This window comes from Suillus bovinus (assembly GCF_016758785.1).
Source record: "Suillus bovinus strain UH-Sbo-P2 chromosome Unknown EDB93scaffold_101, whole genome shotgun sequence".
In the NCBI taxonomy this organism is placed as follows: domain Eukaryota; kingdom Fungi; phylum Basidiomycota; class Agaricomycetes; order Boletales; family Suillaceae; genus Suillus; species Suillus bovinus.
The window spans coordinates 65,271-77,065 of NW_024542157.1; the positions used below are offsets into that span (position 1 = coordinate 65,271).

Sequence of the window (11,795 nt, forward strand, 5' to 3'; positions counted from 1 at the left end):
ATGCGAAGAGCATCATGGTACGAAATAAACAGAGTCAGTGGTGATTATTGGTATAAATACAGTAGAATCCAACCAAAAGCCGCAGAAAATATGTCCAATCCAGTAGGGTGTAAGCAGGTTAAGGTTCATGCATGTGGACAAGGCACTGTCAAGCACAACGAGGATACTAGGTTTGCTGCCAGTATAAGCTACCATGCGTGCACGACCAAGGCTTGAGCATGCCCACGAAGCCGATAATACCAAAAAGATACGCGGCCGAAATGGCTAAAAGCAGAAAAACGAATGAGATCAACTTTGTATATAACATTGTAACGGCAGCTACTGACATAGCTTCCGATTGGGCATCAGACTGATTTCATGGTTTGGTTGAGGTATACCCATCACATTGCAGAACATATGAGCTGTAATGGGTGGAAGCAATGATCCGGAGCGAAGAAATAAATAGGAGCAATAAAATCCAAAGATGCTGGTATACGCGAATTGGATGACTATAAGTGAAGTGAAGCGTTAGTGCCACTCGCTGGAAACGGGATGGTCGTGCGTACTAGTAGATATAATGGCACGTTTTGCCGCGGTGGCAGAACGGCCATATCTGTGGTACGTTTCGAAAGCGTGATGGATGTGTGCTAAAATTTTCGGATACATAATGATCAGCTTCATGTCCAAAAAAATCATGCAGACACGTACCTGCGCCAAAGACCAAAGGACTAAGGAAAATCATTTTCATCCTGGAGGCGCCTGCTAAGTGATAGACAGTGAGAACACAAGCGCGAAACACGAATTCTTCGGTGATCGGAGCCTGATTACAATACAAGGTAAATTGCAAGCAATACTTTGCAAAGCACTCGCACTCACAACAAAATAATTTCGAAGACCGACGATCGAAAAGAATCGAAACAGGACATGATCTTCAAAATTCCAGTCCTTTTGGAATGGTAGAGTCTTTTCGAGGAATTGAACGTAAAGTGGCCCAGAAAATAACAATGGAGTTATCAGGAGCGGAAGTACGTGAGACCATGTGAACCCAAGATGAAGCCACGCATTTGTGGTAAGGTTGTGCTGTTTTGTATATGACGGTAGTGAGGCAGACGTTCCCCATTGAGGCAACTTGGTAACATACAATTTCATTATCGCGGTTTGAATTTTTCATCACGATGAATACGATGAGACAGCAAATCAAAGTGGCGCTGGTAACGGCAAGTAGTCGCGCCTTGATAACATCCGGATCATCTCTCCATCGCTCGTTTTGGAATTTGAGCCTAGCTTGTCCTTCTGGAAGGTTGACCTTCCTCTTGGAGAAGCGAAGACGAGCATCCTTGAATGCATAAATGGAGCCAACATAAAGAGAGGCAAAGAGTCCAGACAGCAGGTGCGCAGATGTGATAGATAGCAATGCTTTAGGTTCGCTGTACATGACGTGAACTTTGCAAAAGTCAAGAATGAGTATGCAAGAGAAGATGGTGAGCTCGGCTGGTCCGCAGTCTGTTATACCAAGAGGTTGTGAATGGTCCAGGCGAAGCTAAATGTGTGCATCCAAAGCGGGCCGACGACTCGTCTAAACCAATTGTGGGTCGTTCACACCCACGTCTTGACACTAGTTTTGTATCAAGGACAACGCGAGGAGTCTCGCTAGTGGCGTCTAGTCGATTTCAGGTTCTAATGGGTATATGACGCCAAGGACTAGCGCAAGCAGTTCCACAGTTGAGTTGAAGTTGGACGTGAATAGGACTTCACACACGTGATCAAGTCATGTGACCGTTGACAACCAAATATACTCCAACATGAAAACCAAGTTTGTCCGAGCCATCCCGACGTCGACAATTCATTCGTTCCCGCTATGCATGCATCACTTGTTCGTCGTCAGTTGGGGGGTATCGTTCCTCCCAAGATTGCCACTCCATCACTTTTGGTGCGTTCTTTAAATACTACAACGCTGCGCCTCGCGTAACCTTTCCTTATTTTCTCCGCAATCAAGACGGCGGGCTCTGGTTCAAGCCTCACGCCTCTGGTCAACTTCTACTCAAAACTGCCCAAGGGTCCAGCACCCGCAATCTCTGGTGGTGGAATTAAAGCTAGATACTTCAACGGCAAGAATGCGTCCGCTGCCCCAGTCGTTTGGACGATCTTGGGTCTCTTTACTTTCGGATACGCGATTGACTACCAGAGTGAGTAATTTGTGCTTACATGTATATTCAAATTTTGATGTGTGGTATTTCAGTGCACTTGAGTAAGTCACCGTTGATCATCTCGATATATTCCTCATTAAACATGCATCAGAACATCACAAGAACCACCCGCACTAGTCGTAATTGTGGAAGTAAGGGGATTTTACCACAGAACTTGCTGTATGCACAAGAAATAGACTATTATTTTTCTCGATGTGCACAGCCAAAACAGTACATCTTGTGTGGGCTTGACATATTCAGCACCCGGGTGTTGTGAAAGCTACCGCCGGTGAGTAGAATAAGTGCCCAACTGAATTGGTATCTCAACTTTCTACAACTCTCAGCGGCAAGGGGCTATCACCATACCACTGTCATTTGTGTGCCTGTGTGGAAAAGTGACTCTCCAATCAATATCAAAACTCCTTGGGCGCCGCGAATGTGTCGGGGGTTAAAAGGTACAGATTTCCTTGCGATCTAACAATGCAGGCACGTTGTCTCAGACGCCTTCAACATGAGTTTCAGTCGTGTTTCTATTGACAGTCTTCCTGTAGTAGACGTGAGCTTCTTCTGACTCCATAACACGCGCTAGCCTTGCTTCAGCAATTTCCCAGGTATCTCATCTTAAGGTGGTGTTCTCGATGCGCCAGTGCTTGTCGATGGGTCTGAACCATCCGATGAGTCCGCAAGATAAATGCGGTGATTGGTCGCTCGTCGAGGAACAAGCATATGCCTATCATACCTTGTTACTGGTTCGACAGAGCCATGCCAAGAAGCTGGAATGATGTTGCTTTTAATGCTCGTTGGAGCGATTGTGAGCAAGATAACCACTTGGAAATCGAGGCACAATTGCCGATTGAAGCCTGCATTGTTCGCATGGGTTTGCGGGACGACCGCGACCGTCCTTTTTTATCACGATAACGGCACACTCACGCTGACCCAGGAGCTGTGCCTTCTTTCAGTCATGGGACCTTGGCTTGTGGCTTCTTTTAGTAGGTTGCCATCATCCTGGCTCTTACTTGCTTCTTCCTGATACGGACTAAAGTAGTGTCTAAACCGAATGCCTTCGGGAGCGGAGAGTTTAATCCCGAGTAGAAGGTATGAAATGCATATGTTACAAGTATGGTGCAATATAATGCTAATGTGAGAGTATCGATGCAGGGAAAGATGTTTTGCCCGCTCTCTAAGGACAGATGCTCATGCTTTTGTCAACCACGCCTGCGGGCCATTGCTGTACGACACTGTAGGCAAATGTCATCGACATCGTCGATCGAACGCTGTATTTCGGGTCCGAAGTTCTTGAAAGATATCAACTATGGGCATGGTGCGTTGCTATGCATAACCTACTTTAGTACAGTTTGGTTGCCGACAGCTTGGCGGGTGTCTGTAACTGCGCTCGCAGCGAGTTGAATTGCAATCTACGATGGCAATGACGAGATGCCTTTGAAAGTGCTGTGGCTCTCGTCAAAGGCTGCTCGAACAAAGAACATTGTCTTCATACCCCGCATCTTAGCCAGCGCGTTCCTTCACTGCACAGGATGTCGTGAGCGAGCATCTCTGCAGACGTGATCTGTTACTTACGCTACTTGTTTACACATGACGATTGGTGGATGATTGAGGTAGAATAAGACAAGAGTGTACTGATGTCGATGGGTAGATGTAGTTCTACTACTGCTGAACCCGCCCGGTTTTATACGTTCCCGAGGTCGGAATACCAAGAAAGAGAGTAACTGAATAAATAGCCCATAAAGGTTCTAGTAGGGTTTGTACATGTATGATGATTGTCAGCAGGATCTCCACATGCCAGCATCCCATGCTGTATATCGTGGTTTCTTGTGTGACAGGTCGAAGGGATGATGTGCGATGTTCTTTCTGGGGTTCCTTGGTTCTCGGTTCACAGCTTGATTAAGACGAGGTTGCCCTGTGGCTGTGCGTGATAATTCTTTATCAGAAATATTCCAAAGCTTACCATTCATCACATAGCCTCGAGCGCGTGTGTATAAGCCAACGAATACAGCTGATAGCTGTACATGGCTTCAGTTGGCTTCGATGAAAAACTGTTTATTTACCATGGGTACAGAAGCAAATCGGGTTTGAGTGCCTCGTCAGGGATGCACGTGTGACTGCTGCTTACCGGGACGCTCAGCGATATGACATCCGAAGCGCAATAGAAGGATATAAGATTTACTCCGTCCAAGTGCGGTTTGGCGTATATTGGTGATAGCCTGGGTACTTACTGACCTTTGCTGGCAGTATCACTACTTGGGAACATGCCGGCGAAGTAAGGCATGGATCGTCCTCCGAAGTCTCACGGTGCGGCAGTTCCTGAGCGGCAAAATGAAAAATGTGACCGTTGGCAAGTACTGCCTTGCGCCACAATAATATGCTGGAAGTGAGCACTGAGCACGTTTTGTGCCAAGGTGCAAGGCAGCATAGGCGGATCGCTTGAAAGTCCATCTACCCAAATTTCATCATTGGAGTAACTGCAAGGTGCTTGCACGAGCAGTTGCGTGATCGATCATCTTATTGTCTTATTATTAGGTGCCCGGCTTATCCCTAACGTCATCGACGGCCCATCACTTCCTTGATTCCTAACTCACATAATTAGAATTATAGAACTTCTGGAGGGCTAAGCACCGGGCGACGAAGACGTTCATGAATGCAGTACTTCCTTCTCGAATCTCCACAGACAATTGCAGTTTGGACGGGCACGATGTGATATGGACTGACGCTATCAATCAATGAATTTCGAAGAATTATAAGCAATCAGTCTACCGGTGTTTCAAAGTAGCTTAGTGCACACGTTCGTCAGGCCAGTCATTCTTGAGACTGGGATGTGAGAGATGATGCTATGATATCATGACCCAAGGCTTGTCACGGTGCGATAAGTGTTGACCGAAGTCTTAATCCAGTCGTGCCAGTCGTGCCTTTGGATTTAATGTATGTGTATGTAGGTCCGCCATACGTCATAGATCTAGCTGACGATAGGAAGCTGAAAGAGACTGAAGCTTGGTTTTAAGTTATCGAAAGGTCTCATTAGACAACGTACTCACACGCACTGGCAGGCGCAGACACTGATTTGAATATCAGTAAAAACGGGATTCGTGATCGTTTCCTGAGGCCACCCAGGACAAATGCAATTCCAGGTATCTGCTGAATGTTGCATTTGAGAAAATAATAATGTACACTCTGCGGCGGTACCTTCGATTTCCGCCAGCAGGAATATGTTATTGCTGCCGTGGTACAGTTGAAAATATGGTGCAGAACTGCCGCACGTCACATTACGACGCATGTAATGTATTTCTGTTCATTTGTTTTGCCGTATTCTCTTGATCATGCCTCGTGGCAGCGCACATACACAAGGGTCTGCTTCCTAAGGGTATTGTATCTTGCTGACGTGCTGCGCTGTTGTCGTAAATTGTTGATATTTGCTTATCTTCCGGGAGATGCGTTACGAAAGTTTTACAAACCGAAGAGCTGAAAATACCGTGTGGCGTCCCTCGAACGAATGAGTGTGAGCGACAAGTAATCGAAGAAAGGCTACATGGATTCGAGCATCGTGTCTCGGTCTGATTCTGCCGTTCGATGCCATCTCGGGTAACTCCACAAAAATGACAACGCCTCGTTCTTGAGAAGCCTTATAATGAAAATGGGAAGTATCTCCCAACATCTCGCTTCTGCATTTTGGGCTATGTCAGACTGTGCCCAATCGAGGCATGGTGGTTGAGAACACACATACTTGAATGGCAAAGCAAAACCGACTGTTAGGCGTATCAGGGTGAGGACTAAAGTTGAATATATTAAATTACATTAATTGTACCTACAGTAGTAGGTTGTTCAAAAGATCGGGCACGGATGCATCGGTGAAAGACAACCTGTTGCTGATTTTCTCAAGTGTGCATGCGGTGTTGTGGAGAAGGAGCGATTTCTAAGCGGATATTAACCTATATTAACTGACATTAAAACCACGTCGACAGCCTACATGTCTATCGGAGTTGAAGATTATTATTATGATCCAGGTCCACTGACAGGTGCTTGTGAAATAACATACTAGAGTCTTGGGCAGATTTTGGAACTGTGATGGTTTGATTGATACCCGTGCTTCAACAGCGGTCTGGATGCTAATAGTATGAGGAGTCGACAGTGGCGGCAGTCGTCGGCTCGTTGCACTCCGCCCGTAGTACTACGTGGAGGCTGTAGAAAGTATTTACTTGTTGTTTTGACTTGTTTTCATTTGATAACCATCGCAGATAAACGGTTCAAGCGGTGAGTGCAAGCATCTCTCATTCTGCTCGGCCATAGTCTTGGAGCGAATCGTGACCGAGTTCAAAGCCACGTAGCTTCGCGATTCCGTGTTCATGCGCAAAAATACGTCTGCATCCATGTCGATGCCTGAGTTGACAGTTCAATGCATTGCGCCTGCTGCCATTGGAAATGGGGTACGCGCGATCCGGCGTGTTGTGGTTCATGCAAGTATTTTGAAAGCCTCACAACTGTGCTCTGGCGATGTGGTCGCCTTATCAGAGGTCGATGATAGAAGAACCAAAAAGGTGAGAATTATATCGTGCATACCAGCGTCTCCACTACAGCTCATTCGCTCATTCTATCGCACTGTGAATGACTTCAAATCGTCTGTAGCAGTATTTTGCAATCGGGACATTGTGGCCTTCTCTAGATATTCCACAAGACGGTATGTACGGTATCAGATGACACCAAGATCCTTTGCTAAGTACGACTTCGCGGTCACATTACCTTACTTCCAGCCATTTGGATTTCATCCTCGCTTTTTCTTACGGCGCGCCTCAAGGAAGGCGCAACGGTACAATTATTTAACGTGTCCGATCAAGTCGGTGGCAGATCCCCTCCCGGCTTACCAACTATGCGAGACATAGAAGAGGCTGGCACCATTTGTCTGAGAGAAATTTCCATCAGAACACCAACAATGCAAAATATGGTCAATTCGCAAGACAAAGGAAAGCGTAGAGATTGGCTCACTCTGCTACTGCGAGAATACCTCAGTACGTCAGTTTTAGGTGGCGTAGAATGTTGCTGACAGCGCCACGCGGAATCTCTTTATAGTTAATCTCAAATATATTCTTTCTACTCAGATTATCGAAGTCCCATATCAGGGCGAAATTCGAATGTTCTCCATTAATTCTGTGTCAGGCCACCGCTCGGCATCAACTGGTTCCGTGAATACCATAACACGCGACCTTAACTCGTTTGCAATTCAGGACAGGCCCTTACTTTGGACGACAGGGTGGGACACGATTGTTTCCATCCTGGAAGATGCGGCCGATAATGATATCAGCCTCACGCAAAAGGTGCACTTTCTGACATCTTCTGAGAAATGCTTGGGATAATAATCCCGGATGACTACCTAGTCTGACGTCGAAACACTACCTCACACATCAATCTCTGATGCATACGCGGCTGTCGGAGGACTTGACAAGACGATTACTCAGATACGGGATCTTCTCGAGATACCGCTCACCAGGCCAGAGCTCTTTGGATATTTCGGTAGGCATCGGTAAATACCCGCGTGGAGAAGTTTTGATGACAATAATCGTTTCTGATCAGGTCTTAAACCTCCACGGGGCATATTGTTGCATGGTCCGCCTGGTACAGGAAAGACACACCTTGCACGTGCTATCGCATCATCCACTAACTCATCGGTGCTTGTCATCAACGGCCCTGAGCTTTCTTCAGCCTATCACGGAGAAACAGAGTCAAAACTCCGGGACGTATTTAAGGAAGCCCGAGCCAAGAGTCCATGTATCGTCATCTTGGATGAGGTTGATGCTCTTGTCCCAAGACGAGAAGAGGGCGCAGGTGGCGAGGTTGAAAAACGTGTGGTGGCGACACTTTTGACCATTCTGGATGGCATTGACAATACGAGCACGACTTTTCACGACAGGGTCGTTGTTATCGGGACAACCAATCGGCCGAATGCCATCGACCCGGCGTTACGAAGACCTGGGAGATTTGATCGAGAATTCGAGATAGGTCAGCGCTAGCTTGACAGTGCTCCCGAACTTTAACTAACGGCTATTACTTTCAGGCATACCGGACGCAAACGCCCGTTATTCCATTCTGAACGTTCTCCTCTCCAAAACTCCTCATTGTATAACGGACGCAGAACTCCATTCTATCGCCCGCCGCGCTCATGGATATGTTGGTGCTGACCTCAGTGCTGTAGTTCGAGAGGCTGGGACCCTTGCCATTAAACGATGGATGTCACACATTCCACCGGGTTCCCATGTTGACCCGGCAGCTACAACAATGACCCTGAAATTGACGCCAACGGACCTTTCAGATGCGCTTCCTACTGTGCGGCCGTCCGCAATGCGCTCTCTATTTATCGAGACACCTCCCGTTCGGTTTGAAGATATAGGCGGGCAAGCGCACATCATACAAAAACTTCGAGAAGCAGTCGAGTGGCCATTATTACACCCAGAGACTTTCCACCGACTGGGTGTCCGACCACCAAAGGGCCTCCTATTGTACGGACCTCCAGGGTGTAGTAAAACCATTCTGGCTCGAGCTTGTGCAACGGAAAGTGGTGTTAACTTTGTTGCTGTAAAAGGACCTGAGGTGCAGATTTTTGGTTCCGCGTTCAGGCAACATACGCATGGTATACTGACGCGTCAATTAGCTTCTGAACAAATATGTGGGAGAGTCGGAAAGAGCTGTGCGAGATATATTCGGCAAAGCCAGAGCTGCGTCACCGTCAATAATCTTTTTCGTAAGCGCCATCCTGCTGTGAAGGAGTTGGTGCTGACAAATACAGGATGAAATTGATGCCCTTGGAACATCGCGCTCCTCAGATTCAGATACTGGAACCGCACATGAGGGTGTTCTGACCAGCCTCCTGAACGAAATGGATGGTGTCCAGGAGCTTGTGGGCGTCACTATCATTGCAGCCACAAATCGCCCCGACATCATTGTAAGTCGATGTGCTTGAGTATCATTGTCATATTTCTGACGATGTATCGTCAGGACTCGGCTTTGATGCGTCCAGGAAGACTGGATCGCATTCTATACGTTGGACCTCCGGACCACGCTGGACGCGAAGAGATCTTGAAGATCAGGACAAGGACGATGAGTGTCGAATCTGACTTGGATCTTCATGCAATAGCGGCCATGGTAAGTACGGTCCTGCTGCATCTGAGCTGTGTGTAACGTTGCATTCAGACCGACGGCTGCAGCGGCGCAGAGATTAGCTCGCTGTGCCAGGAAGCTGCTCTATTGACCATGCAAAAGGATATCAATGCCCTATCTGTAAGTTCTTCGAAGCCCCTAGTTTGGTGAACTTTCCTCAGGGCTTTAAGCAGATCCCTCAAAGCGCCTTTGTCGCAGCCGCAGGTGCGATACAAAGGCAAATCACACCAGATGTGATCAAAAAATATGAGCAATGGAGAGACCAAAGCGGATCAAGGAGTGTTTGAATTAATTGCAGTAGGTTCCTGACGCTTGGTCATTCATTTTGTATACTTATGCCGCGCGTGTATAGGGTAATATGCTGTTCCTTGTGATTAACTATAGCCTGAACGTTTGTGGTAAATTTTAGATCGAAACGACTCATAATCTCGATTGCGGCATGAGAGCAAGGCTCGTCAAGTGTGTCTGGCTTTATTGCCCTTACCAACACCTTGGGCCGGGGGCCGATTTCCCGGTTTCCGCGCTTACCTCCTATTCGCCCTGATAAGCTAACCTGCTCTTCTGATACCTAATCCAAACGACGTCAAATGTTATCGCAAGAACTCATGTCGCTAACGCTGGTTGCACCAAAGCACGCTCTCTTCAACAACGATGAATTTTTCCAAGCTTATCTTTCATATCCGAATTAAAGACATCCCTGGTGTTCCGATCGACCGTTACGTTCTCCATATCTTCTGCATGATATCGATAAGGAGCTCGGCGGTCATTGGGTCTTGTGAATCAATCGAATCACTGCGTCCAGCGGAGTCTCAGCTAATCTCAGTCGTCATGCCGGTAATCATTGTGCAAGTCAAGCTTGCGAATAGATCATCACGCACAAATCTCTTTTACGGAAATGAAGAAAAAATTTGCCCATCTGAGGAGCAAGCCGATGTATGTCACCCACGGCCAACTTTCTGGACTGCGCATACCTGCATGATATGTCCGAGGCTCGAGCATCAAATGCGAGGCGCAGAAGCTCCCAATCTCGATTCTGCAATTAGGCGATGCAGATGGGCTCCCTGGTTGACATTGCGTATCAAACGCATCTCCCAGGTAAGAAGAATTTTAACCTTCATGCGACTGAAAGTCGATCAGCAATGGGCCGTCAAACTAGGGCTTTGAACCTGTTTTAGACTAACACCTCCTTCAGTACATCTCGTTGGGAGACCGTCGCTTCAGCCTGAACATGATAAGTGATGGAACAAGGCATATCACGGATACATAGAAGATACCTGCTTAGTTGATAACATGCCAGCGCGACAGCAACAGAGCACATCCATATGGGAAATGTGTCTCATTACAGACAAGAAGAATACTACTGTCGCTCTGCCTACATAGGGGGGTCATCATACTCACCTTGCTTTACCACATTCGGGGCATAAGAAGTTCTCACCACAAACGCAAGGCGACATATGCATAGGCCCAATCTCCCTTCCCTATTACCATAAACTTACACCGGTGATCGGGTACCCTGATGGCAGCGCAGTGCCCGAGAACCTGCTACCATCATGTATAACTACAAGTCCTGTGCGCTGTCACAATAGTTGGACTGCTTGCACGTGCGGGGAAGGAATGGATATCCATTCAATCGTTGACTGGCGAGATGGAAGTTACGAAACACACCATTCGTTTCAATGTAGTGCTCCCCACAAGCATTCATATTCTGTCAAGAGACACTCCCCTTCAGTCTATCATACGATCAGACAACTGCACTACGCCATCAAATGCAACCTGTGGCGGTGGCGGTGATACAGAGAACGGAGGTACACGGAAAATAGACTGGCAGATGCATTAATGCGCCTAGGACAGCATTGCAAAGATGATCGAAATCTGCACGCGTAAATACTATAACATTAGGAGCAAATGCAGATATCGAAACCAGCATACGGCAGCGGGCCGTTCTAACTCACCAACAAAAGGTTCACCAGGCACACGCAGCCAAGACTCATCAACAAGATCAACTTCTTCAACGAATTGCAAGAGAAGAACAGCCTTGCCACACAGCGTCCGACCCGAGGACCCGGGAGCCTGTTCTACTGCTTCAAATAGTGCCACAAGACGGAGCGCTCCTGAAGGGTTTGATAACGGGGAGGACGTTTTCACTGAAGCGCATGTATGATGCGTAACGAAAGGGCAAGAACAGGGCATCCATGCTTTCACGAGATGTACTAACCTCGATCAGAATTACTTCCTCACCGAGTTCAGAACGTCTCCTTCGCGGGAGTGGCTCGGTTTCTTTATGCTTCCCTATCGGCTTGAGAGTCTGCTTCGACTTCAGGAACACCTCTACGCTCTATTTCAGCATCTCTGAATCTGGATTCCCGAGATTGGCCCCTTTTGCACGGATCTCGTTCGTGAAACCACAGGCGTCGAAGCATGGTGCACACAACCAAAGGGATGGGATCAAGTGAAGATGGAGCTTTGTTGGTT

The 11,795-nt window shown here is 47.3% G+C and overlaps 4 protein-coding genes across 4 annotated transcripts; 2 read left to right on the forward strand and 2 right to left on the reverse strand.

Annotated features, from left to right (window-relative positions):
- Nucleotides 1–166: 166 nt before the first annotated feature.
- Nucleotides 167–1,414, reverse strand: EDB93DRAFT_1094713 (CAAX protease self-immunity-domain-containing protein; the record flags this gene model as incomplete). Its single annotated transcript, XM_041446627.1, has 6 exons — nt 167–264; nt 327–488; nt 546–626; nt 688–799; nt 856–1,059; nt 1,091–1,414. 6 exons carry the CDS (start codon nt 1,412–1,414, stop codon nt 167–169), a joined length of 981 nt encoding a protein of 326 aa, XP_041302227.1.
- Nucleotides 1,415–1,837: 423 nt separating this feature from the next.
- Nucleotides 1,838–2,303, forward strand: EDB93DRAFT_1094699 (mitochondrial F1-F0 ATP synthase subunit F of fungi-domain-containing protein; the record flags this gene model as incomplete). Its single annotated transcript, XM_041446623.1, has 3 exons — nt 1,838–1,909; nt 1,976–2,165; nt 2,278–2,303. 3 exons carry the CDS (start codon nt 1,838–1,840, stop codon nt 2,301–2,303), a joined length of 288 nt encoding a protein of 95 aa, XP_041302228.1.
- Nucleotides 2,304–3,282: 979 nt separating this feature from the next.
- EDB93DRAFT_71957 (uncharacterized protein) lies at nt 3,283–3,990 on the reverse strand. Its single transcript, XM_041457211.1, has 4 exons — nt 3,744–3,990; nt 3,664–3,691; nt 3,510–3,614; nt 3,283–3,460 (listed from the first exon to the last, which is right to left on the reverse strand). The coding sequence occupies exons 1-4, from the start codon at nt 3,758–3,760 to the stop codon at nt 3,371–3,373; spliced, it is 240 nt and encodes a 79-aa protein (XP_041302229.1). The 5' UTR covers nt 3,761–3,990; the 3' UTR covers nt 3,283–3,370.
- Nucleotides 3,991–6,544: 2,554 nt separating this feature from the next.
- On the forward strand, nt 6,545–9,610 carry EDB93DRAFT_1255764 (P-loop containing nucleoside triphosphate hydrolase protein; the record flags this gene model as incomplete). The annotated part of the gene is made up of 12 exons (XM_041453838.1): nt 6,545–6,712; nt 6,801–6,852; nt 6,926–7,180; nt 7,242–7,486; nt 7,547–7,682; nt 7,743–8,168; nt 8,224–8,756; nt 8,818–8,907; nt 8,953–9,108; nt 9,162–9,308; nt 9,357–9,443; nt 9,497–9,610. The coding sequence occupies 12 exons, from the start codon at nt 6,545–6,547 to the stop codon at nt 9,608–9,610; spliced, it is 2,409 nt and encodes an 802-aa protein (XP_041302230.1).
- Between the last annotated feature and the right edge of the window lie 2,185 nt (nt 9,611–11,795).

Excerpts from the sequence above, each read along its gene's own strand:
- EDB93DRAFT_71957 (XM_041457211.1), bottom strand. Across the intron at positions 3,615-3,663 it reads CGCGCTGGCTAAGATGCGGG|CACTTTCAAAGGCATCTCGT; the intron begins GTATGAAGACAA and ends CGAGAGCCACAG. Across the intron at positions 3,461-3,509 it reads GGCAACCAAACTGTACTAAA|AACTTCGGACCCGAAATACA; the intron begins GTAGGTTATGCA and ends ATATCTTTCAAG.